The sequence below is a fragment of the Phalacrocorax carbo genome, chromosome 9 (genome assembly GCF_963921805.1).
Source record: "Phalacrocorax carbo chromosome 9, bPhaCar2.1, whole genome shotgun sequence".
Lineage (NCBI taxonomy): Eukaryota > Metazoa > Chordata > Aves > Suliformes > Phalacrocoracidae > Phalacrocorax > Phalacrocorax carbo.
In genome coordinates this window covers 36,429,792-36,456,426 of record NC_087521.1, presented here as the reverse complement: position 1 = coordinate 36,456,426, position 26,635 = coordinate 36,429,792, and the positions used below count along the sequence as shown (strand labels likewise).

The following is a 26,635-nucleotide window of genomic DNA, read 5'->3' as shown; positions in this document are numbered from 1 at the left end:
ACCGCTGATACAGAGGTAGGGCTCAGAGTCAGCAGAGAGCTGGCTCTCTATTGTATGGGAAAGCTGTAAAGCCAAAGCAACATCAAGAGCTACCAAGCAAAGGAATACTTGCAACGGCACAGTTAAAGTCCGGGGAGGACTGTTGCACTGTAAAGATTTGCTCAAAATAAGCACTTGCTGGGGTGGGAATTCAGACTGCTCAGCATCTATGGAAACTGAGCTCTAAATATATCGTTTTTCAGCACCAGGTTTCAAACGTATCTGACTACAAAAGGAAAACCAGTCCTTGAAATTCTGTTTCAAGAACGGTGTCCTAAGGACAAGCTCAACTCATTCTTCTACCAATATCTGCATCAGACCAATTCCCAACAAGAAAAGAGGCCAGTGCGATAACCGGAACGTCACAAGCCCGCAAAGCAGGGCTGTGCAATTACCAGCGCCGTTATCGTACGTGTTGATCTGGGCAGAGGCGCACAGGCAATCAGAATCAAGCGATAGGCGCTTCACTACAGCAGAGTCCGGGGACGAGGCTGCGATGAGATGCATTCTGCTTATGCGGTGAACTATTATGATAACACATTTTCCTGCTTGCTTGGCATGTTAATGGAATACAGCTACGGAAGCAGCCTAACAGGGTCCTGTAACAGCTGCTGTGGCACGAGCCATCGCCGAGTTAGGCAGATTTCTCAAGTAACTAACTGAGCAAGGAATCTGTTCCCTGAAACAACGTAGAAACCGGTGGTCTCCACAAAGAAGCAACTTCCCTGAAGATAGCAGAATAGGAATTTCTTATCTGTAAAAAAACACCGGCCTCTTCTTTCACCGAGCACTATCCTCCAGCAATGCTATGGTGGGAGGTTACCAACAAGCAGACAGCAGCGCAACTGAGAGGTGCAGGATAAAATTCCTGCTCGCCTAGGCCACCAAAAGCTCCCTGAAGTGATTAAACAGGGCACTGCTATTGTGCGTGTTCCTAAAACACTCCTCTACAGCTGATGTAACTCCTTGCAGATCTCAATGCAAGAACCATAGCTCTGATTTATAGAAAGAGATTCAAAGCAGAACACCACCAGAGACAACAGCAGACAAATTGAAGAAATCAACATAAGTAGAAGAGAAGCTACCACAAGCAAATAGTTAATGGACAAAAGACAGCATGTAAGAGCAGCTCTGATTAAATATTAATTTTTCTCACTTCACTCTGAGTGAATGCAGCTATCAGCGCTGGCACAGGCACTTTTGGGAAATAGCACAGTTAAAAAAAAGGCAAACAGAACAAATGACTTCAGACTATTTCAGCTGCTTCAATTTGCAGGCCCAGTATCCAAAAGGACCCCAAAAGAAATAAATCTTTTTTAGCCTGTGACATGAATGAATAGCTGGGAGGCCTATGACTAATGCTAAATCTCCCCCTCCTACTACTCCACCCAAAAGATTTTGCAATATATAATAAATTCAGCACATTCAAAGATTTTTTTTAACTCACAAAAATGTAATATTGGCCAAAATCCCCTTACTGCATGCCCTTTTAACAACTGTCAAAAGGTGTTCCCCCAGTCATAATAACCACATACCAAACACTTTCAATCATAACTGAGTTAAAAGCATGCAGAAATGTCCATCCATCACAGTACTAAAGAGATATTGCAGAATTTCCCATTCCCAAACTGAATTTTCAGCTATATCCCTACAAAGAGTCGCAGAAAGCTGTTGTTTTCCCTTAAAACCTGCATTTAGGCCTGCATGCCATAAAACAAGAAACAAGCGCACAGACGCACACCATGCCACACGATGAAAGAGATGGCTATTCAGACTATATGAAAAAGTGGATAAAATGCCTGTAGTTCCTAACCCATGCCTTCTGTATCTCTACAAAAAACAGTCAGTAGTGTGCACGATGGCTTATTTAACATCACATTGGCACCCAGTACTCAATCACACCAATTAAGAGTAGTGCCGAACATTTCGTGGCCCCGCTTGCACAGACTTGCAGGCTCCTGATCCGATAAAAGCAAAGGAAATGCACTGCAAACAGTTCAGCATAGACGGTTCTCAATAAATTCATCTTCGATACTTACCCAAAATGATCAGCTCCTCCTTCAGAGGAGCTGCTATGACAGAGAAGGCATGCAGCCTGCTAAATGGGAAACAGAACTTGACGATTCAGCTGCACATATACTAATTGGATAAACACCTTTCAGAATCCTGCAGTAATTTCTAATTGTAGGAATGGAGCAATTAAGATACTCCAAACCACCATCCCTGTCGACACATCCAGTTTTCTGGACTTTGTGCTCCCATGCTACACGATCCAACCTGCAAACGACTTTATTGTTCTAAAATAAAGACAAACTCAAAATCACATGGCTGAAGAGTTACACAAGAACTGTCCAGCCTTAATCCCTGCTCATGATAAATTGTTTGAAACTCTAAGCTTACCAAATAACATAGTTCTCAAAAAAATTTGTGCAAGGACTTTTTGACAACAAAAATGCTGAGCATCCCTTTGCAGGGACACAGCCAGTTCTCAGCAGGCATGCCAACCTCCTCCTGCCACATGGAGCATCGCTGCCTAACCACCCGTAAAATAATAAAACATCTCAACTAGAATCATATTCAGACTGATGAGAAGACAAAGAACTAGCCCAGCAAAATGGCAATCGACAGCAGTTCACAGCTGCGATTCACTGAACAACTCTGGTTGAATTAATGGGTGTTGCTGCAGCTGTAAATGGGAGTTCTGTCCTCAAATACAGACACAGGTACACCCTCTCACATGCCTGCACTGCATGTGTGTGTATGTCTGGGGTATGATAAACGTCTCCTTTCTTCATGTGAACAGATTGCACGAGCAACTTACATGGCCGTAAAGGCTAATGCTAAGGACATAGGGCAGACTCCGTTTTCACTCAGCAACACATCAGTGCGGGAGGCAGAAGTCATTTCAACTCCAAAGACAATGTCAGCTCCATGACGTGATCTTTGTACTGCTTGTACAAGACTAGCACTAATTAGGTCATTCTGCTTGCATCCAGTAACAGCTCTCTGACAGAAGCAGTTTCCATCACTAGCAACTTCTTCTGAACTCAGACCAATAACCTAACAGCTCCTTGGGACATCATTCATAAACGAATGCAAAGAGCAGAAGTCACACAGCGCAGTGAGGCGGCACGCCAGGGAGCGTGATGCACCAGTTTGAAGCCGTTACCTGCAGAGCGGAGGCGTCAAGGCCGAAGCAGAACTTCTCCCAGGGCCCGGTGCTCCCAGGGGCCTTGGCGAGCCCGATGGCAGCGTTGTGGGCAGACACGCTAATGCTGGTCTCGGGGGACACCAGCCTGTTTGCGGGAGGAAACTGTAAGAAGAGGGCATAGGCGCCAGCATCACTGGAGAAGCAGAGGCTGTAGTGGTTCGTGCCCACGGCCCCGCTGAGGCTCTGGGGCCAGATGCCGGGCACAGGCAGGAGCAGAGTGAGGGAGGCCTCATCCTGACGGCACTGGAAGGGAGGGCACACGGCGGCCTCGGGGCTGCCGGAGCTCCGGGGAAGAGCCATGTCGCCGGGGCTGCCCTCTGCGGCCGGCGGGGCCGCGCTCTCGGGAGGGCACGGAGGGGCGTCCCCGGCGAGGCCGCTGGGCTGGGGGCTGGAGCTCGGAGTGGGGGAAGCAGCGGTGGAGCGGGGCGGGGACGGCGGGAGGCCGCCGGCGGGCGGCCGTTCGGGGCACGGAGCGGGTTCCCCGTCGCCACACGTGCTCCGGACCGCCCCGCCGCCCCTCGGCGGCTCGCCCAGCCCTTCGGCGGCGGGCCCGGCCTCTTCCAGCCGCTCCACGCCCGGGCCCGGCGGTACCACGGGCAGCGTGATCACGAGCTGCCGCTCGGCCTTGTTGAAGGCGGCCCGCCCGCCGCTTTCGTCCACGTCGTACGGGAGGCGGAGGCGCAGGCGGTAGGCGGGACGCTGCGAGTCGAGGCGCAGCTCCCGGCCGCGGATCTCCAGCTCGGCCTGGGCGGCGGAGCGCAGCAACGGGAGCTCCACCGTTACCACCAGCTCCCGCGGCACCGGGCTGGGCGCCGAGTCGCGGCAGTACCGGTAGTCTTGTAGGTCCACGTAGGAGCGGTGGAGGATGCTCCAGCGCGGCGTGGTGGGACCGGCGGGCCGGGCCGGCGGGGGAGCGGCGGGCGGCGGCGGGGCGGCGGGCGGCGGCGGGAAGGGGAAGGGTGGCAGCGGGGAGTCGTCGCTGCCGTCGGAAGGGGTCGGCGGGGCGGCACCAGGCAGCGGGGTGCGGATGACGGGAGCCTGCGGGACGCCCTTGTACTTGGTGCCGCGGAGGACGGCGGCGTTGGCGCGGTCGAGCTGGACGGAGCAGTGGCGCTCCACGGCCTCCAGCGCCGTGTCGCTGAGTAGGCGGCGGAAGCGGGAGCTGCGGGAGGCCAGGCGGAGAGCCGCCGGGTGGAAAACCACGTCGTAGATCAGGCAGCGTTGTCCGCCGCGGCCCAGCTCCTCCCGGCCCGGCGCTAGGCTATAGGGCAGGGCCCAGCGGTGGCCGCCGGGCTCGGCGCGGGCCTGCGGCGCCCCGACCTGCGGGTTGCTGCAGACGTTGAGGTAGCAGCGGCGGGAGCCGGCCTGGCTGGTGCGCAGCACGTAGCCTGCCTCGGGGTGGACGAAGCGCACCTCCACGCCGCGTTCCCGCTCCAAGGCCGTCACCTCCTCCTCGTAGAGCCGACGCTGCTCCGGGTCGGCCAGTTCCGCCGCGTACTCGGCGAACAGCGCACGGAACTGCTCGTCGCGGAAGGCCCGTTTGAGCCGCTCGGCCTCCTCGGCGCTGAGCTCCAGCTCCTCCAACCGCCCCGGGCCCGCCATGGCTGCGACCCGGCCCGGCCGCTCTCGTTGCTGTGGAGACGCCAAACAAGATGGCGCCTCCGGCCCGGCCGCGCTTGTTGCTGTGGTGATGGTAAACAAAATGGCGCCGCTGGGCCTCACCGGCCAGTTGCTATGGAGACGCCAAACAAGATGCCGGGCCGTCCCGCGGTGGTCTCCGATTCCTCTCGACTTCTGAGGCCGCCGCCGCGGCCTCGCTGAGCCTTTCCGCTCCTTTCTCTTCAGTGGCTTCGTGCTGGCTCTCAGCCCTCGCCCCTGTGAGCCACAGGGGTGGTTCACTCTCCACCCTCCTGCATCCCTGAGCAGGCACTGCCTTCCCCCCGCAGCACAATCAGAACTGCTGGCACAGTCTCTCCTGCGGTTGGGGTTTAGACCCTCAGCAGTTCAGCTCCCACCCACACCCCATTGGTCCCCCCAGAGTCCATTGCCCGCTGCCCTCCCCCTGCTCCTGCCCCTGGAGCCATACCCATGTGGATGCCAGTGCAGCAGGAAGGGGTCTGTGACACAAAACAGCCGGTGTCGTGGGTCCCCTCACTGTCCTGCACCTGATTTGGGCATGTGGAGTAGCACCAGTCTGCTGACCTGGTCTCAGCATCTGTGAGTGGCTGGAACAGGTTTTTGCTTAGTTTCATCGAAAAGGGACCGGCAAGGTACTTTCGGCCCTTTCACGTGCCAACAGGCTGCTCTCTGCTGCTGGCCAACCGAGCTGCCGATGCAGAAGCTGGCACTGCCAGGCCCTGACTCTTTCCCACCTTCCTGGTTGCTCCTTCAGCAAGATTTCCTCCTCCCTGCCTTCTGCAGAAGTTTCAAAGGATCACACCCTTGTTCCTTTTGCCTCTTCTCACTCTGCCTGTGTGACATGAGCCACAAACATTATATATCGCCATTAGTAAATAACACCTCATAATCTCTAGACCTTTCCTGTCCAAACAAAAATCCCTAGCCCACATTTCCAGCATCTCCTGTAGATAACTAGCTAGCGGTTCACCTCAGCATGGTCAAAGTTCTCCCTCTCTTGAACTTCTTTAAAAGATAGGTATTTCCTGTTTGATACACATGCATTTGGTTCTTCCAGTTGCCTTCTTTTATTTATGCTTTGCCAATTAATCTTCACAGTGGCCCTACATTTTATCTAAACTAAACCCAGTATCTTTTCCTGTAAAAGTTTATTCATGTATAAAATACACCATTTTTGGCTTTGACATTTATTATAAACAGTCTGTAATACATCACAAAAATCAATCCATCTCAAATGAGTGCTACAGTTGGCTTTACCAAGGCTCACTCCCTTTTTGCAGTCTTGCAGAAATTCAGAGCCCCTGAAGCTTGCTGAAAATGCCAAACAAAACCAATATTTAGTTTTTAAAAAGCTCCTTCACAATAAATAATGTATTATTCTATTTCTTGATTTATGAAAGACTTGATAATGTTTTAAACTATTTATAGACCTGAAGTATCTTATGGTATGATGTTTTCTATACTCAGGTAGAGGTTTCATGGGTCGGTGTATTAGCAATTCCCTTGGGAGGGTGGGGAGTGTCACCCACCCCTGTTTGAAAAAAACACAGCTGCTGCGACAGGCATGAAACCAAATGAGGCAAGGTAAGATTGCACTTCTCCCATTGGGTTCTACCATCCTTATTTCAGATGGGAAAATTTCCATCACAGCTTTAAGTCCTTTTTTTTTTGATACTTTTTGGTAGTGCAGCTGGCCTTTCTTCCAGTCATTGGAAGACCACAGTTGGAATGAGTAAGTACAGATTTAAAATACATAAAATGAAAGCATGAAAGTGGCTTCTGGGCTTGATGATGATCATAAAACGAACCAAGAATTGTTCCTAAGTGTAATTAACCTGTGGAACAAGCATAATCTCCAGAAACAAATCTGTTTCCCGACTGGGTCTCAATTACTGAAAATCATATTGTACTGTCTATCTTTCCTTTTACTTTTGTATCATGCTTCTCATCATTGCTATTTGACCGTCATGTCTATATTTATTATTTTAGTTCTAGGCATTTGAATTTCTTACACTGCCTAATTAGGAAGTGTAAGTCTACATAATTGATTTTCTGTGTTGCTCCTGATAATTAGAAAGTCAGCAAATAAGAAGATACTTCCTTTTAAATGAGAAACTGAATATATTTACCTGTCTTCAACTGTCTTGTTGGAGGGGTAGAATACCTTGAATGAAAATCCACTTCTTGGAAATGAACCCTATAAAGAAAAATGTATATACCACACTTGTGTAAGTAAAGTACCACACAAATAGTGAGAGACACACTTGGATGTGACTGCACCCCCTTATTTTGGTAAAACATAAGGAAATCTTACAGGATTTATGCAAAGACAGTCAGTGTTGGTGACCGTGAATGGGTCATATTTATCTGCAATGACGAGCATATCTGGCACAGGATACACCCTCAGGGCGTAGTCATAGGCCCAGTACACAGGGCTAACGTACAGCGGAAGCGGCGTCAGATGTCCTTGTGATAATATAGTCTTTACAAACTGCAAGACAAACAAATAGTTTGAGCCGTTTCCCACAAGTCAAACTCATTCCTGCAGATGCTAATGCCCTGTTAATAAAGAAGCTTTGAACTGGAAATGTTTTTTTGTGTATCTCATTCCCTCAATTATTACTAATTTCTGGAGTAAAATAGCAACTCCCCTGCACCAGTCAGCTGCTGTTTGTTTGTTGTGTTGTTTGGGTTTTTTAAAAACATGAAGTCCTCTCTAAAGCATATCAGCCAACATTTGAAAATGTCAAAACTATTTTGTCAATCAGACTCTCCAACAACCTGCAGAATCTGCTTACCTGTTCTTCCAGTCCAGGAAGCACCAACACTGCCATAACTTCTATTTTGTGGGGTTTTTTTTCGCTCAGGGCTTTCCCCGCAGCACCAGTTAACCACATGACCCACACTTAAACACAGTCTTTTTCCTGAACTGGGGAAATCATTTAATTCCCAAATTATTTTAATTCCCTTGGCTGTTCTGGGAGTTGCCCTGCTCCAAACACCAGCTGCCCCCTTTCATTTGCTTCTTCATCTGGAAAATTCCAGCCAGGGTGTTTTGGTTCATGATACTCTCTCCTCAAGCCCCCGAAAGCTTTTATTATCTCTAATGAATCATGTAGCTGCCATTAGGCTCCATTTTCCCAAAGGGCCAAAATCATTGCAGCAACTTGGTGGAAGGGTCTGCTGTTGAAAGACAATGTCGTACCGAGATAGGACCAGTTATTCCACTCATACCGTATGAGGCCTGAAGTCACCCTTAATTCAATCTAATGTTAGTAACAAAATTTATCTCTCTCATTCATCTTTTTACACTGATGGCTGAGTTAAAAAACTAATGACAGGCAGAAAAGGCAGAGAAAAACTGAACTATGCAAAAGCAACCCAATATTCTTATCTGCAGAAAGTGTTGCAATACATAATTTTACATTTCCATCATTATTCCTTCCCTTCCAAGCACGAGAAAGCTGTGTATGAGCACAGGGAAGGGATGGCTTGCAGCGTACACGTACACATACGCAAACGTGCACACCAAAACCAAGGTGCACCAGTGTCCACAAGGGGTTCCCTATGTTCACAAGGAAACTGAGCACTGTCATGATGGAGCAAAGGAAGAAAGAGCTAAAAGAGGTGTCTGAGTCAAACAAACAAACAAAAAAACACTGTAAAATAAACAGAAACACACTCCATCCATCACTGCAATAAGCCTGGATCATTCTCACTCAATTACCTCAGTAAGTCACATCAACTCCTGCTGTGCATTCATTAACTAGAATCGTAACTCGGAGTGCTGTGGTGATGTATCAAAAGCAGGATTAAGACTTCAAGCGAGAAGGCAGAAGAAGCAGATGACCTTTTGGAAAAGTGACATGCTGCTTTACTGCAAATGTCACTGGTTAATTGGTCAAGTCTTAAAAAAAAAAGGTAATTTGTATTAAACTTTGCCTTTAGGAATCAATGTTTCTTGGTACGACATTCATTGCTGGTGCACAGACACCAACAGTCAGCTGCTATGAAGTTCTGCCTTCGGGAGCACCTGCAGTGGGACAGTGACAATGACTCGGTGCCATCAATCAGCATCGTGGTTTCAGTTATTTTACTGACAAGATGAAAATGAAGGTAATAATACTAAACGTATAGATCCTTCTTGGTTACTCTTGCAACGTGTCATGAGAATGCAGATCAGAGCAGCCTAAATGCAGACCTGCTGCTCAAAAAAGAGGTCAAGGGGATCTCAGCAAGAAGTGCTGAACACAACTCACTCACATGGTTGGGAATATCCATGTTGCTGTTAGGGAAGCGGACACAGTTTCTGCACATTTTGTTTACCAAATCTTCACGGAAGATAATTATTTCTTGGGTGCAATATTGAATCCTAAATGGAAAACATTAATGAAATTAAATAAATTGAGATGAAACTAAAAGACGGGGGTGCATTATAAAGTTGATCTCCCTCTAATGCAGCAAAATGAAAAAGTACATTTCAATTAAAATAATATTTTCACATCTTCCCTTCATTCTCTCCAGATTCAGAAAAAAACACGATGCTTTTGATATTCGCTATCAAACTTCTAGCACTACTCCCTTCCATCACTTATTTATTTATGTATCAATGTTTTCAAAACTAGCTGCGAATAATACAAGTGAGGAATTCGAATAATTTGAAAAATTTAAGACAAAGTTTTCCAAAATTTGTAATATTTGAAAATTATACCTGCATATAAATTAGTCATTCAGTAAAAAAAAAAAAAGAATATTAAAAATAGCAGTAAGCTACACTGTTACCTGCAAGGATTTGTGGTGAAAACTGAAAATGGCACCAGCTGTCTGAATTCCTCAGTAATATTTTCAGCCAAGGGAGGTCTAAAATAAATAGCAACAGATGTATCGACCAAGACTCTTACGTTCTTTAACTATTTAACTCAAAATTCCAAAATGTGAAAAAGTGAAGCAAACTGACCGTGGTAAAATAGAACCAGGACCAGGGTCTTCAGGGCCAGGAACAAACACAAATCGACTACTGTAAAAAGTTCAACATATCACTTTTATACAAAATGATCCTAGAAGTATCTGAAATTGGTTATATACTGCCGTTAGTCCACAGATGCATGCAAATAACCTATTCTGGGGCAGAGATGACAGCTCTTCCTGGCCTTATGAACCACATAAAACACAGCTAAGGAATACAAATATCCACTCCTCACTGAGATGGAAGAAGCCTTAAAAACTGTTCACCATGCACGGGGGACTGACTGTGGGAAGGGAGACAGAACAGGATGTGCAGCCTGGCTCAGGACTCAGCGGTAACGGGCTCCACAATCTCATACAGGGACCCCAGATAACCCAGCAGCAGCACACCATGAGAGCCCCACCAGAACACAGGATGGAGGATCAGTCCCTGACATACACTTGCTTACATCTCACACAGAGCTCAGGAACTGCAGGCTGTGGCCTTTCCTGCTTTTGGGGTCCATTCTAGGAACTAGCCCTACTTAGGGGCTACTGTTAGGAATTTGAAGATCAGAAGCCAGAAGGCATAAGCCTGGCTGTCTCCCTATTTTACTTTCCTTTGTCTATTCAAATCTCTGTAAAAGGGATTTAGTTGTCCAGGCCTGGAATGGGGCTCCCACAGAGCAGCGACACAAGAAGGGATAAATAAATGATTCCTTTGCAGGACTGCATTGCTTTGGTTAGTTCTCAAACTAACAGCCATGGAGAACTGTGCGTGCAAGAACGAAGACAGAAATGAGATGCCTCCATGTAGGCAGCAGTCAGCATCTCAGATGACATCTTCCAGGGCTGGTACAGAAAGCCTGTAGGTGCTCATAGCAGCAACATCAGTTTATAAAGCAGTACTGCTTGGGCAGAACCCTGATGATTTCAAGGGAATTCCACAGGCAAAAAAAGGCTCACCCAAATAGCACTTTGGGGGAAACATGGGAGATATCTAATCCATGCAGAAAATGTTGCAGAGAGGGGCAGCTTCACCTTTGCTCACTCAATAGCAGCTTCCATGACCAAGCTATTTTAAAGAAAATCAAAACCCTACACTGCTGCCAAAACAAACTTACAGGTCTGTTACAAGACCAGCTTGCTAACTGCTCATAGCTGGCTCACTATAATGAGGAAACATCGTATCTGTTAGTTTCTTAAATAATTAAAGCAAAGGTTTCACCAAATAAACAAATCTCCCTTTTCATAGCACTTTGTTGCGTACCTTTTATGAATGCTGGGATATTCACATATAATATCTGCAAGAGCCTTCAAAGAACCTAGAGTCGGGGAAAAAAAATCTATGATACAACACCTGGTTAGGAAATAAACACACATTATATGAATCACCCCTATACTTCAGTACATTAAAAATGTGTCACTTGGAAAATAAGGGTTGCTCTTCTGCTCTCTTAATTTGTTTTGCCATCATTATTTTAATTTAATGTACATGACCAACTGCAAATAAAGACTTCCCCACCTTTCAGTGACTGAATTTGATTTTTTCCATACGGTGCAGATGAAAAATTTCCACAAAAGAAAAAGCAGGTTGGAGGTGCAGAGGAATAACCTGGGAAAACAGAGTATCTGTGAGTATAACATCCATTCACTTCAGTACCTGTCATCATTCAGCCTCCAGCACATTCCCTGAAAGGCAGAAACCAAAACAGCACTTCAAGCTCTGCTGCTATTAATACACCTGAACTATTTTTTTTATACAGTGTTTTGTTAGCTTAAAAAGAATGTTGGCAATTTACAAATGTCACTTCAAGGGAGCCCTGTTATTTACAGGCCCAGTTCCAACAACATTGTTTGTGTGCATCCAACTACTGACCCAGTCACATAATTACACAAAGTACAATTATAATAAATAATACAATTTTAAAATGCACTCTTTCCTTAAAAAGAAAAATAGCGAGTAGGTAGCAATGGATTACTATTAACCTCCAGCCATCGTTCCAATTCAAGGGCTTTACCAACATTTAATTCACTCTTCGGCTTTATAAAGCAACAGTAACTGGAACTGCTTGAGCATTTTAAGAAATTGATGAATCCTCACAGTATCACTAATCACCCAGAAACACATGCTTTATAGCGAAGAGTGAAAAAAGAAACGCAGTTCCCATCCCTCAAAGGAAAATAAAAACACCTACTCAAGCATTCATCTCACGCTCCAGGTTACGCTTCATATTCCTAACATGCAGCACAAGACTTGGATTTGCTTCACTATTTTTCAATCCAGTTGGTAAATAGGACAGAACTGTTTATTCCAGAGGAGTGGCTCATCAATGTTTTTTCCTTGCTACTCATAATTATGAAGCTTATTATTTGCCTATTAAAAAAAAAAGTCTCAAAATGGCAAATGTAATGTATGTACCTTTGCCAGCTGGGTTCAGTATATTAACCTCACTGACCAAAGTCCCTTTGTTACCTCATCATACGCAATCTTAGGTCAAGCTCAGTTTGCTTCAAGGATCTCACCAACTTTGATCAAGATAGTGAACTGGTTTTGTAACTTCCATATATGTGTGGTAATTTGCGTCCAATTTTCTTTAAGTGGCAGCAGTTTCCCACCCTTAATTTTATGTTGCTTATTTTTAAAGCAGCCACCCTCTCACACGTGCATTCTACCTAAGACAGACAGGACAAGCTGTTCCAAAACTGCTCTGGAGTACAAAGAAGCAATTCACAGATCTTGCAGATGCTTGCTATTCAAATGTTGTCAGCATTACTAATGTAATGATGCGTGGAAGAAACAGTTCATATTTTAAGAGTAACTGATATTTTTTCATTGGTAGAACCAGAAAGCATTCGAGGGATCACTGATCTCCAATGAAGTAAGAAGTTTTCTTTAAACTAAGCCTAGGAAGAACTTTCACAGGCAAGGGAAACATTCTTGTCACAGCACATAAGATGGCTATTGTCCAAAACAATATTAGTACTAAGTGATTTAGAAAATGGCAGTATCAGCTTGCAAAAATATAATCCAATCCAATTTTTAAAACTGTTAGAGAAAGATCCAAAAGAAATATAATAGCAACTGTGAAATGCAAATAGCTGTCACTAAAATTAGAGTGAAGCTTCACTGGCTTTGGGCTTGGGTTCAGTAGGATCCTACCAAAAAAAATTCAACAGTTGGGCTTATTCTAGCTTTCTCAAAATGGAAGTTCATCAAAAATGCGCAATACAGTAATAACAGGACTCAAAAATTGTTGCCTGACTTTTTCATTTAAAAGTCTACTTTTGGAAAAAAGCCACACAAACCACTGTTTCATGAAAGGTCATATTTAGATCACAGTTTGACAATAAAGTTGGCCTGACACTTAGCAGATCCTAGAAAGAACAGTCTTGCTCTCAGTTGTATGCTGTCCAGTCTCCCCTGCCTGGACAGGGATGCTCACGTAAGCAACCAGACGATGAAAAGTTCACAAAGCTAAACCAGCATAAAACTAATTCTCCAGCAAAGGCAATTACTTTTCTGCTGGGGTATTCCCTGAATTACTCACCATGGGCTCAGACTTTCCAGCCCATGCCAAGGAGGGGACACAGCCAGAGATGGAGGACTAGCTAGGCATCAGACTGCCTCGCTGTGCTTGTCAGCTCCACCCATTGATGCTGCTAAGGACTAAGGAAAATGGTAAAAATTTCTCTAAAACAAGGCTCAGAGTCAAAGCAGTTCTCACCTACCCGAAAACATTGTGTGAAGCTTTTCCAGTACTTCTGCTTGGTCCAACCACACATCAGAAAGAAATACAAACATGGCATCTTCATTTTCATCCTCCAGCTGCTTTAGTTTTGCAGAAGCCTTTACTGAAGCTGAAGAAGGCCCTCCAAAGAAGTTTACGTTCCCATAGAAGCCTCTACATCATTAAAATATTCAAGTTAGTTCTGTTTTCTTCCTAAATAGTTAGTAGTTTTGATTATGACTCACTTAAGCCATTTTAATTATTATTATTATTATTATTACGACAGGTAGCTCAGATGGTATCAATAATCATCTAGTACTTCATGGAGAAACCAAGGAAGAGATACAGCGGTCACCTCGATATATAGCAGGGACACTGTCCTGCCATAATTTAACATATCATCTCAGGGTAAGATTTATCCTCAGTTCTCCCCCCAGTCTACTCCTTGAGCAACAAGGAATTTCTTATTCTCCTGTATCAGTTATCTAGTTTCGCAACTGGGAAGGGCTTAGATCCCAACTGTTTCTATATGCAGAACCTAAGGGCCTTTGGAAGGGTTTTTCTGCTAACACTACAGGCTTTAGTACTGGCCCAAGTAGACCAGGAAGTCCCAGAATTGTTTCCTTAAAACTGTATTTATTTTGAAGCATTTGGGGAGGGGGAAGAACAGCATAGCTTAATGTCACAGAAATTATAAAATAATAATGCGCTTAGAAGCCCATAACAAAATATGGAGTGAGGCTGCCGAAAGTCAGTTTTATACCTAGTGGTAGCAGAAGGCTCAGTAGGCGGAAATCCAAAAGCGTTCACATGAAAAACTTCATCTTCATACCAACCTAAGAGATTTTGAACAACAAAATAACCTTTAGTTTTCCTAACAACATCATGTCCTAGACATTAGTCAGAGAGATGGCAGCTGTGCTGCATAGCTAGTCCCAGCCTCCATCAATCCCTCTCTTGTGATGGCACCAGTCCCCACGCTGTTTAGTGGTGAACCAGAGCAGGAACTATCTGGCTGAAAAACAGAGTAAGAATGCAGGGGAACAGGAATGATTTTTGCTGGTCCTGCCCCAGAAGAGTCTCCATCAAACCGCACCCTTTCTCGAGAACTGTCCCACCTGTTAGGGGAACGAAGTAATAGGGTCATACTTGTCCCCACGATCATTCTTGCTCTTAACTATTTAGTTTATTTTACAAATTTTAAACATAAATTACATTATAAGAAAACAGACTGGGGTTATGTATATTGCACAGAGTAATATCCTACAAACAGAAATGACTATAATTTTGCTAAAACATGTCCAAGGCTTCAAAACTGCAAGTTTTGCAACTCATCAACATGAGACTTGTCTGTTCAGCCACATCTGGCAGACATGTAATTGCAGCAACAGCCATTAACAGAATAACTATTACAAGCTATGAGAAATAGTCTTTACCTTCAGCCAAAACAAAGCATGATTCAGTATATAAGCCACTGTGGAACTGGTGCAATAAGGTTAAGAAATATATTTTTCTTAGACCAGGACTCTTAAACTAGTTCTTTAGCCAAAGTTCACCTTCCAGCTGGTGTAATACATTTGGACACTACTGAAAGTTCATAGGCTGCCTTAAGAGCTAGGCGATCACCTGGTAGCTGAGCAAGTAAACTCTTAAGCAGTCTGCAAACAGGAACACGTTCTGCTTCCGCTAGGAGGAATACTAACCTTGTCCTAACAGACTCTGTGAAAGGGCACTGAGCTGCAGCAACCAAGTAATTTAAAAAGAAGGAGAAAGACAGGGCTGCAAGTCTCAATACATAATTTTTAATGGTCAGTATTGGTTTATTATTCAATCTGAAATTCTCCAGGTCTATAGGAAATTTCTTCAACTCTTACATCACAGAAAAAGGATATTGCTTTACTAAGGTCCAGCTGGACGACTCCTGTAGGGTCTTCTAAGAAAAATTTCCCCTAAAAAACAGGATTAATTAATAAAGAAAGATATACCCAAACACATAAATACTTCAATCAGAAACATCTACCAATCAGCATTTAGCTTGTTTTAACGTTGTAAGCTTAGAACACACTAGCAGAACTGAGGACAACATAGTTTATAGTAAGTGTATCTTAGCACCTTCCCTTTGAGCCGCTGCAGTTTGGATTGCTGCTGCACCCCTCTCCTACAATCACAGTCCAATGCAATGGCAAGTCCAAACACAGTCATTGGAAGCTCCAGCATTTCAAGAATGGGCATGCCTAAAAAATGTAACTGGTTCTGGTTGCTACATAAAGCATTACAAAATTCTGCAGTGAGAAGACAAAGACACTTTCTCCCACACACTAGCATCAAGTGCTTTGGCAAAGTGTCTTCTTCAGGAATGGATCTTGCACCACTAACATTGATGTGAGTTCTGCAATGTCTTATATGAAAAGAGAAAGTGGTGAGAGATTTAAGCCGTCTCATTTTCTAATATAACACTGAATGAATGGTGACCTAGATACTCCACAATAAAAAGCAACCTACCTCCTTGAGCTGAGTTATCATCCCAAGCACAATCACTTCTCCCACTTTAGTTGTATTGCCCAATAGGGTTTCTATTGTTTTAAGCTGGAACCAAAGGCAACAAATCAAATACGAATTAAATCAGACTCTCCGTATATCTATTCCTGAGCAAGCAAAGCGCCACACAGCACATGTGTTTACACAGATACACAAATGAGCCATGAGACAATACAGGCTCATCAGAGAAATCAGGGACACATTTCTGAATGGCAAATGTAGCACAGTTTGGGAAGATTTCTGTAACACCTGCTAGCATAAAGAACTGCTTAGCAAGTAAATATTTATTGTGATTACTCTGCTTACAACTGGATTAAAACTGAAAAGAACAAGTAGCAATTTCTGCACTTGCCTAAGAATGTCAATGGTTGTAACTGGATCCTCAGCAGGATCCAGTCTGAACCACAAGGCCAGCCCGTGCCCACACAGTAACACTAATTACTTTAACCACAGAGCCTTAGGTGCATGACAGAGCACACTCCAGAGTTATGCAGGTGATATCACATAGCATGCCATCTGCGGTTTCTGGACAAACTTATTTTCGTCTGTCAAGCTGCAGTTAAGAGAGACCATCCTCCTACAGCACCGGCATAAGGAATGCATTTGCCACTGCTGACAGGGAGGATAGGAAGCAGGCAAGGGAGAAAGATGCCTATAAACCCTGGATGGAGATGCAGGCTCGACTCAGCTCAGGCTCTACCTCAGGAACCCACGCTTCTCTTGCACTTTATAGCTGCATTTGAGTGGCTTGGTCATCATGCTGATCTGAGCCAAATAACTGCATTTTTGACACACAGGCTAAAAATGAGCGAAAATAACTCATTACCATTGATTACCCACATTGGATGTAAAACTAAAATGTCACTGGAGAACTATTACTGCATTGAAGTGTAACACAAGTACGGTTCCTTTTGCAAGAAAAAAAAAAAACAACAGATTTTTTACCTGGAATTTACTCCTACTGTCATCAGGATGAGCAACGACTGCTGAAGGAGTAAACAACTCATGTCTATGAGTCCTCTGCAGAAACCAAAATTGAAGTAATCCAGTTTAAAAACAAATGAGCACTGTCAAAAAGCCAGTTCATTACAACCACTATATAAAATACTTTTTAAAGTTCTCTATTTTATTCAGCAACATTTAATTTGTTGAACATAATCCATTCTTTTGACAAGAATTGGCTTCTAAGAAACAGATGATCAGTACTGGACAATAAAACTAAGCCTGAAAAGTAACAGCAAAGCATCTGTAATGCTTTTAAAAGAAGTTATTTCTGACTACCAGGAAGGAAGGGGCGAGAGAGCAAGGGAAGGTAAACGGTATTAAATGCTAACTATGTGGAAAAGAACAGGTTCTCTCTTCAGGGCAGGGCCTATTAAAAGTAAACAATTTTTGGTTTTTTGTTTTAATAACAGGAGCACCCTACACTAACAGATAAGCTGCAGAGAGCATGAAGAAAATACATCATAGAGATTTTCACTTCTTTCACTGTTTTCATGCAGTCTGAAAGCCTCCCCTTGGAACAAACCCATTGCTACCAGCCTCTGCAACACACACAGTAATTCCTGTCAGCAGCCTTCACCCACACAGTGACCTGAACCTTCACTTTTCTGGAGATCAGAAAGGAGTATGTACGACAACCAAACACAAAACCTGTACAAAAGAGTCTGTGTGAAACCATCAGGCAAAGAGGTGCAATAGCAATATACAGTCTAGGAAAAGGAGGCTTCAGGATATACTCTATGGACACCTCCTGCTGCTGTTTTGTGTGAGCGTGCCAATTCCAGCAGGTTTCACTAATCCTGATCACTGTTTGTATGAGCTAAAGCTTCTTCAATTAATGGTTAACCAGTCTTCCAGGGCAGAGGTTCCAAAACTGCAGCACACATAACCCTAGCAGCAGCAAATCCCCTGGTAGATAGAGAGTTGTTGCTGCTCTCTGACCCCATGCACGCAACTACCACACAGTCCAAAGGACGAGCAATTCACACAGGCAGCTGGACACCTCCCTGCTGCCTTTGGGGCAGCAGAGGCAAAAAGCCATGCTGACTGTCTGTCTGCTCACACTTCAGGCCAGGGCTGCGCAGGGGCAGATAGGCCTGTGCAGCACCAGCCAGCACCGAGTGGGAACTGTGCTGTGGATCAGCCTGCTGCAGTTAGTGCAGACACCTGAAAATCAACCACCGGATCGTCTGATTAGCAACTCACTCCCCATCCCATCGCTGCTCCTGCTGGGCTGCACAACACAGGCAGGGCAGAGCACAGCACGGAGTAAGCAGGCGGGTGACCTGGGGGGGTAGATCCCAACTTATTGGGTGAGCGGAATAAAGGAAAGAACAGGGTTGTGACCCTGTTCTGAAGGATAATCAGAGAGTGAGTGCTGAGGGACTGACTCTTTCCGGCTGTGTGCACAGCCTGGTCCAGAGCCACTACCTGCAGCTGCCGTCAGTACCTACTGTCATGGTGGCGCAGAGCAAATCGTGTTGGGGAATCCTGTTCTGAAGTTGCTCGCAACACAAGACAAGATGCAAGTGCCACCAAGAGATGACAAGGGATGGCTGGCTCTCACCGGGCATTTTGAAAACTGGAAAATTAATAAATTAACTAAACCAGAAGTGAACTTCAATGCTTCAAGGAGAGCCTGAACAAGAGCTTCCCAAGGCTTCAGGTTTGCACTATCTCAACAAGGACGACATACAATGACATGCTAATCAAACAGCACAGAGCCAGATAACCAGAGGGAAAAGAGCAAGACACACATAAAAATATATAATCCCCTCTTACAACATGATGATGAAATGCAGAAACACCTGAATTGATCATGCTGTATGGTGACAGCTGAGGAGACTGATAAACCTTAGTACAGAACCTGTTCATATTCAGATTTTATTTAAACTGTAGCTCACAAAAGCGCCTCAACACAAAGCACTGTTGTACCTGTATGAATATAAACTCCATTTTGTTTGTGTGTTTTGTTAAACAAAGCAAAACATTTTCTGACCTGCTGTAAGATGGAGTAGCGTTCACGAAACAACTCCGCTTTATCTCTGGCAGTTCCAAATAAATTTGGTACAGGAAAGTTGGTCATTGACAGACTGCAAGAAGTTTATCACAATCAAGATTAAAAAAAGGTATATTCCATACACAAAAATTACTTTTTGACCTAAAAGTTCTAGGAGGCTGCAACAGCTATAACACTATTGCATAATTTATTTACTCAATGAGGAAGATTTCTGCAAGGGATCCTGTGTTTCTGCATTTTGAAAGCTACATCCATTTAATTTCCTTTTAACTCACAAGCCTTGAGATCTACCTTTCCACCTGAATGGGACTCTGCAGAAATCAGTTTTTAAAAATGAAGTTATGTCTTTTAAATGGCCATGAACAAGAGTATTTTCTTCCTCTTGGTTAGCAGATTCTTTTAATGGAGTTCTCTGCTTCCAAAAGCATGGAAAGCTAGAAAGCATTCCTGGAATTAAACTCCTACTGAAAACACACATTGCTTTTGCTGGACTGGCAGAATCATGGACCAAGGCTAGAATATGAATTGCACGTTACACGAAGGTCGCAGCAACCCCTCACAATGAACTCCACTATCCATTCCTCAGCTAACACCACTTCAAGCTTTTCAGAAGCACGGCCTCTTTTTGGCTTAGCAGTCTGGGCCGCTTGCTGTTAAAGGTGAATTCTTTAGCTGGCAAAATATTTACAACCAATTCCTCCAATTACTTCTTCCTTTCTCCAACCTCCGGAATCACCAGTTGCTCCTGATTTTTCTTTTTTAGCTTTTGTAGCTCTCCTTAGAAATCCCCCCAGGGCGTCAGGGAGTTGCAAGCTACAGTCTAAGAAACAAATGCATGCAACAGACAGACCAAATTTATTAAAAAAGATTAAACAGCCAAATGCGGAAAAAAGAAAAAACAAACTACATTTAGTGATGTATGTCCTTAGCCTTACTGTCTCTTTTATTCCTTAGAAGGCATAAACATGGTTGGACATTTTACTATCTGATAAACACCGAAGTTCCAGAACCAGTAACATCATAGGCAGCACAGAATACACTGCCACAGGAGATGCAGGTCTCCATTTCAGTTTCAGCCTACTGGACTAGGAAAAACCCAATGGTACATTTATCTGTGAGCCAGCATTTGTCATGGAGTCTGACTAGCTCTTTAGAGACTAAGAAACAAAATTGTCTCACTTTCTCATTCAGGCTTGAGACAAGCAGACCCTAGAGGGCAAGATTAAAAAACAGACTTTTAACCATACAGAAACAGAGTTTTTTTCCTTAAAACAAGAAGCAGTTGAAACTTCAAATATGCAAGACTTACGGTAGAAACTTCTTTCTTTCTGAATTATAAATATAACGTGGAATATCAAAGGCTCCAATAATGTTGAAAACATTTTCTCTGAAATAAGAATGCATTTACAACATTATCTGAAGTGGATGAAACAAACAGTAACAAAACAAGTTGAATAAAATTATATTAGTTTTGTTCACTTTCACCCTGCGTTATCACCATTTCTCCCACATCACTCTACCTATCAGATACTACTGCATCTTCTAATTCAAAAATCGAAACTCTTCAGAAGTTCATTTAGAAATGACAGAGGGATATAGCCCCTTCCCTTACCATCCTCTGCTATCTTTTTTGACAACGGAACAGCCTTGGCATGGTTAATGTGAGTAAGTTTAAACAATGGATATGTACAACTCTTCAGACTATTAATTGAGTTGATCCATCCCATTATATTTACTGGTTCAGCTCTCTCCTCTGATGCCTCTCATTTTCCTCTTACTGTAATTGGATCAATTTTATCAGAGTAGATTAAATTATGCCATGAACCTTCACTAAGGCTTACATGCACAGGACAACCATCATTGCCTATCAGACACTGAATTCTTAGGCTTCAGAGTGTATTTCTTACAAAACTTTGCCTTCAAGCTTTCTGCAACATAATCCAAGAGAGCTCTACAGGCTGGCCCTGTGACCCGCAGAGCTTTTCCCTTCAAGACCTTGTACTGAGAATCTGCACATACAGATTTCTCTTCACTTCTGGAGTGAAAAATACATTAAGTATATAAAGCACCACAAAGAAAGGTCACACTCAAACCACCTGCATCATAAAGGTTCCAGCGACAAGGAGAAAAGTATAAAACAAATTTGCTTCATACTGAGAAACTGTGGGATCACAGTATCTAACTGACATGCCTAGCAAACCATTTACATTCATGCTTTGAGTTACGGTGTCAATACACTACGTAAACACTAAAGGAAACGCATTCATCACAATCACAGATAAAGTTCTCTGAAACTCAGGTAATTGCTTTGTTATCAGAGAGTGAAAATCCATCACGGTTTTCAAAAACCAGGCCTGCCATACAAAAAAGCAGAAACAAGCACCACGGAGAAAAACTTTTCTGAGTGCTTTCGGAAAAGAAGTATCTTATGAAAGGCACAAAAATAACGTTAGATAATTCTGAACTAGAGAAAAGGAAACAAAGAAATGAAAAGAAGTAACAAGTTTTCACTGCATTGTAACTATTGGTTTATTTAATTGGTTAATATTCAACCTGTGCCACATGTAACATATAACTATAGCACTTTAATTCCAGAATGTCAGCATTATATTTAGAATCCCCTGGAGGCCTATCCATGAGAACAAATTTTCTAAGAAGGAACATTACTAACCTTCAAAGACAGTACCAGGAAGACAAAAGCACAAAGCAATTACTGCATGTGCAGCACTGCAGAAAACGCCTGACATTTATTTCCCAAGAAGAAATAAGGGCATGCATATCAACTCCCATAAACCTCAAATAAAAAAATAATGTCACCGTACATGGTTTCGTCCGATGCCTGGCTACATTCTTGGACGGCTGCTTCCACTGTGGATTGTTCAATCATATTAGATGACACTGAAAAGAAAATTTCAAAGGATTAAAACTGCAGCCTATGGGAAGTAGTAAGTAAGAAAGTAGGTAGGTCTCAAATATTTTACAAAAAATGGTCCTGTCTTCTCAGAGGAATATATTACAGAAATACGAATATTTTCAGTAAGCTAAATGCCATTTTGTCTTTACAAATGGATCACTTAATATTCTTACCAGAAGGATACATTTCTAGCAAAAAAAATAACCCACGCACATACTGTGCCCACCATTAATTCACTAAACATGGAAAACAAGACAATTATAGTTTATGCAAAGCTGCCTAATATACTACAAATGTGTTAGATCTGAGCTTTCACATTCTGGAGGTTAATTTTGTTCCAGAACATTATCACACAGATTGCTGTCATAAATAAGTATTCAAACAGTTTTGTACAATTTTGGAGACAGGCACATTGTTATCTTCAGGGATTTAAACTGATAACTGAAATTAAAAAATATTTCTAAATGCTAATGTCTTGCTGAATTTAAATGGAAGACCAGTCAATGCAGATTCACAAAAGGACTTGCTCAGCATTTCCAAGCCTAACTGCTGGGCTCTTGGGACAGAAACTAGTACATGAAAACCTGCCCTAGAGTACCCTATTCAGGGCATGGGACTTAAAATGACAATTCCTGTAAGGCAGCGATGAATAGCAGAGCAAAAAGGGAGCTAGCAGGGATGACAGGAGAGACCACCATATCTGAATTGCATCTCTACCCCTGACCTCAGACAACTCACAGATGTTAGCTGGGCAATATGGGAATTTATAGCACAAAATTCCGCCTTGGGCAAAGACTGGTGTTGGCAAGTGCGCTGACTGCATGTACTACGCATTGGCCCTAGAGCTTCTCAAGACTCAAATTTATCCAGAAAGACAGATGCGTTCATTTGTACCAGTAGACCTTATGCTAGATCAGGACCGGCTCTTCAAACCGCTTTTATTCCCTGTTTGATTGCTATGATCTGTTATCCCATGGCTAGAGCCAGAACATAAACCCATAACTTCTGTAGTCTGTGCTCTAGTAAAACTACAAATCAAGCATGTGCCCACCCTTGATTTAATTTGGTTTAAACAGGATAGGCTGGGAAGGTTTCCTGCACTCATCTAAGACCTAGTACATATTTCAGATCACATTTATACGGATTTTAATCTTCTCAGCCAAAAACTGGAAGTGAGCCCAAGTTTCCTAGTTCGCATGAGCTCTAATCAGTAAACACACATGTATGTCAGGCATCAGTGCCACCTCCATCAGCCATATTCTTTAACTAAAGGTGCCACAACTCCTATGTTTTGTGCCGTGAGACAGTGTCAGGTATATTTTGAGCTACTACCCCATGCCTTTCACGGCGCTTAGGAGCAGGGACACTGGATCTGTGTACCTCAGGACACAGTGTCCCAGTTAAGCAGGAGGCAGTCCCCAGACAAAATACTCCTGCCAAGATGATGGAGTTTCAGGCATGCTCAGAACCAAATGGGTCGTGAGAACTTCACCACGAAAAGTTCAACACTTTTGAGTGTCTCATGTTTTTATGTCATTTTGCAGGAGTTTTCTGGATTGCACTTTTAGACTTTGGAATTTATAGAATTTGATGTACTTCCACACACCCAGCAGGTACAGCTCCTCCGGTGCTACAGCACCTCAACTGTTATCAGCACCTTCTGCCCAACGTTACTACCGCGATATCAGGTTGGCATAACAGGACACCCACATCTGCCTTGATGCTTCAGAGAACATCCAGGTGACAATTAAACTCTGTCCAGAGTTGTTTTAAGTTAATATGCTGGACCATTATACCAGTACACTTGCATCCCCCACTCCACTTGGATGGAGGGCAGTGATCTCTGAATGAAGGAACGCAACTGTCCTTCCTACAGTCACAGCCAGGCTCCTCAGGTTATAGCTGTCAACAGCCCTAACCCTTTTCTGGACCTGGACTACTGAATAGCAAGTGAATTCATTTCTCATTATTTCTTTTTTTTATTTTAATATTTAAAATTATAGTTTCAGAGCAAAGATGTCCATACAAACTCATAGTAACTGGCATTGAAAAATTTCACTACTCTTGGAAAATTCAGGAGGTACCAGGCTGCTAACTTTTTAAATGGCAAAATTATACTATCTTTTGCTGACATTACAAACTTCAGTATTTAACAAAACAAAAAGTCAACAAATACATTTATCTTGATCGACCTGGCAGACTAGAATGACACCTTAATGCATATGCTGCCAGTAACTCTGTCTTTGCACAGATAGCATTATAAGCGTAAGATAAACTTAGCAAGCTTAAGAAAAATAAATTGTTTACTTACGAGGCTGTTTTTCAATGGCATCAATGACATTTTCAATTAGATTGTCAAGTTCTACTTCACTGACGGACTGAAGAGCTTCGGTAAGATACTTCAGAGCATCCCTAATTCCAATGAAGAAAGTCAGCTCAAAAAGCAATTAATATTCGATGCAGTTTATACAAACTATGCCAATTTTGGCAGATGTGCACATAGTCACTGAATGGGTTGTGATTAAAAAAGTAGAAATACTTAGTACTGCATAATACTGCACTAGTTTAAGTCAAAGAAAAAAACTCATCAGGATTGAAATCATTTAGGATAAGAAGCAGGTACAGAGAACCTCATCTTCACACAATCATAGAAGGATGGATGTCAGAAGGGACCTCTAAGGTCTCCCGGCCCAGCTTTCTGCTCTAACAGCACAGAGCAGTCACATTGCTCATAGCGCTGTTCAGTGAAATTCTGAACATCTCCAAGGATGGAGATCTCATAACCTCTCTCGACCCTGTCCTGGTGCTTAACTACTCTCCTTGCGAACAACTTTTTCACAGTAGTATAGAAGAGTCCACATTAGAAGCGACTTCTGGAGACCACCCAGTCCAACCTCCTACTGAAAGCATTATGTCATCCAGGGCCGCACTGAGCCAAGTCTTGAGTATTTCGAATGAGGGAGATTCCACCACTCCTCTAGTCAACCTACTCCAAAGTTTAATTGTTCTTACAGTGAAGATTTTATCTTAAGCTTGTGCCATTTTGTCTTGCCTTGTCACTGTGCATCCTTGAGAAGAAAGTACCTTTGTCTTATCTATAACGACCTTTTAGGAAGACTGGGATAAGATGCCCCTGAGCCTTCCCTTCTTGAAGCTGAACAAACCCCAGTTCTTTGCATTTTTTCCACATCAAGTTCTCCAACCCTCTAACCAGCTTGGTGGTCCTCTGTTAGACCCTCTCCATTTTTTTTTAATGTCTCTCTTGAACTGAGGAGACTAGAACTGGGCAACTGGGATTTCTTCTGTTGCAATCTGTGTGTGCTGCCCCTCACCTCTCTCTGTGCACTGCCTCCTCCCCGTTAGCCAGTTGGATCATCCTCACCCACTTCTCTGCAGACTGAGCAAAACCCGCTCTTCCTGCTTCCCTTACACACCACGAGCTCCAGCCCATGACCACCTTAACAGCCCTCTGCAGGACCCACTCCAGTTTATCACTATCTCTGAGATTGGAATAATTTTAATTCTAAATAACACAAGAATCAGAAATCCACTTCTTCCCTCATCCTTGGACTAGAGTCTCACAGTTAAAGACAACAATTTCCTTATTAATGTCATCTGTCGGCCAATCAAAACTGGCATTTTGGTTAACAGCTTGACCTTCAAAATGTCTCAGTTCATTTAACTGTGGGAGTCAGGAGCTCTGAACTTGGACTCCTCACTAATGAAATTGCCAGGACGCCTAAAATAATCACATCCCATCCGTGCCAGAAACAAAATGGAACTAATATTAATGCACAATCGTGAAAGGAAAAATACGAGCAATGGAGCCCCAGTCACTCTTATAAATCCTGACACTTTCCACTCCAAGCAGAAATCACTTTTCTTTGACCTTCCAATCTCTAACACATGTTATTATGTACCTCTGGAAATACCATTTCTTCCTCTAGTAAGAGATGCTGAACACAATAAGTGCCACTTGGGAAAGAGATCCCAGAGTTGTCAGGATAAGGGGCTGGCAAAAAAAAAAACCCAAGAGAAGCCCCAGCACCACCATCAGGGAGGGTGCCCAGGGGAGGGTGCCCAGGGTGGGCGCTGCCGTGGGTCGGGTGGTGGGCAGAGATGGAGGGACGAGTCCCACAGCAGCAGGACGGGCAAAACAACAGCGCTCCGGAGGAGAGACTCCGAAGGCCTCAGTGCGGGGGGGGGCGGGGGAGGGGGAAGAGGAGGGAAAGGCGTTACCACATCCCCGAGGAGGCGATGCGGGGAGGGCGGGTTGCGGCCCCGTCCCTGACCAAATGCCACCACGCGAGACCCCGAAAGCGGGAGGTGGGCTTGAGGGAGGTGTGAGATGACCCCCCCGCCGCTACTCACGCCCGCAGCAGGAGCCCGCGCAGCCGGAACGCGGAGCCCAGCCGCCGCCGCAGCCGCTCCGGCTCCATGACGGGCGCTTGGCGCCAAACGGCCCCGTACCGCCCCCGCCGCCCTGGCCCTGCCCCGGGGCGGGCGGAGGCCTCCGGACGGCCCCGCCGCGCACCTCGGGGCTCCGTGAGGAGAACGGCGGGGCGGAGGAATTCCCGCCTCGGCAGCGCGGCGGCCTC

At 44.1% G+C, this 26,635-nt stretch overlaps 2 protein-coding genes and 1 long non-coding RNA gene across 3 annotated transcripts in view; 1 reads left to right on the top strand and 2 right to left on the bottom strand.

Annotated features, from left to right (window-relative positions):
- DNAAF2 (dynein axonemal assembly factor 2) overlaps positions 1-4,852 on the bottom strand; it is a 16,494-nt gene extending 11,642 nt beyond the window's left edge. Inside the window, exon 1 of the mRNA XM_064461185.1 lies at positions 3,209-4,852. Coding sequence (XP_064317255.1) covers positions 3,209-4,852 — 1,644 coding nt within the window. The remainder of the gene's footprint in view (positions 1-3,208) is intronic.
- Positions 3,677-6,070, top strand: LOC135315081 (uncharacterized). The gene is made up of 2 exons (XR_010374534.1): positions 3,677-4,089; positions 4,710-6,070. It is a non-coding gene; the product is annotated as an uncharacterized LOC135315081 (long non-coding RNA).
- POLE2 (DNA polymerase epsilon 2, accessory subunit) lies at positions 6,060-26,635 on the bottom strand. Its single transcript, XM_064461187.1, has 19 exons — positions 26,409-26,635; positions 24,349-24,449; positions 21,946-22,021; positions 20,433-20,510; positions 19,103-19,196; positions 17,047-17,121; positions 16,066-16,149; positions 15,456-15,512; positions 15,000-15,048; positions 14,327-14,399; positions 13,565-13,737; positions 11,358-11,447; positions 11,103-11,157; positions 9,846-9,905; positions 9,671-9,748; positions 9,152-9,260; positions 7,203-7,379; positions 7,018-7,085; positions 6,060-6,199 (listed from the first exon to the last, which is right to left on the bottom strand). The coding sequence occupies exons 1-19, from the start codon at positions 26,474-26,476 to the stop codon at positions 6,181-6,183; spliced, it is 1,584 nt and encodes a 527-aa protein (XP_064317257.1). The 5' UTR covers positions 26,477-26,635; the 3' UTR covers positions 6,060-6,180.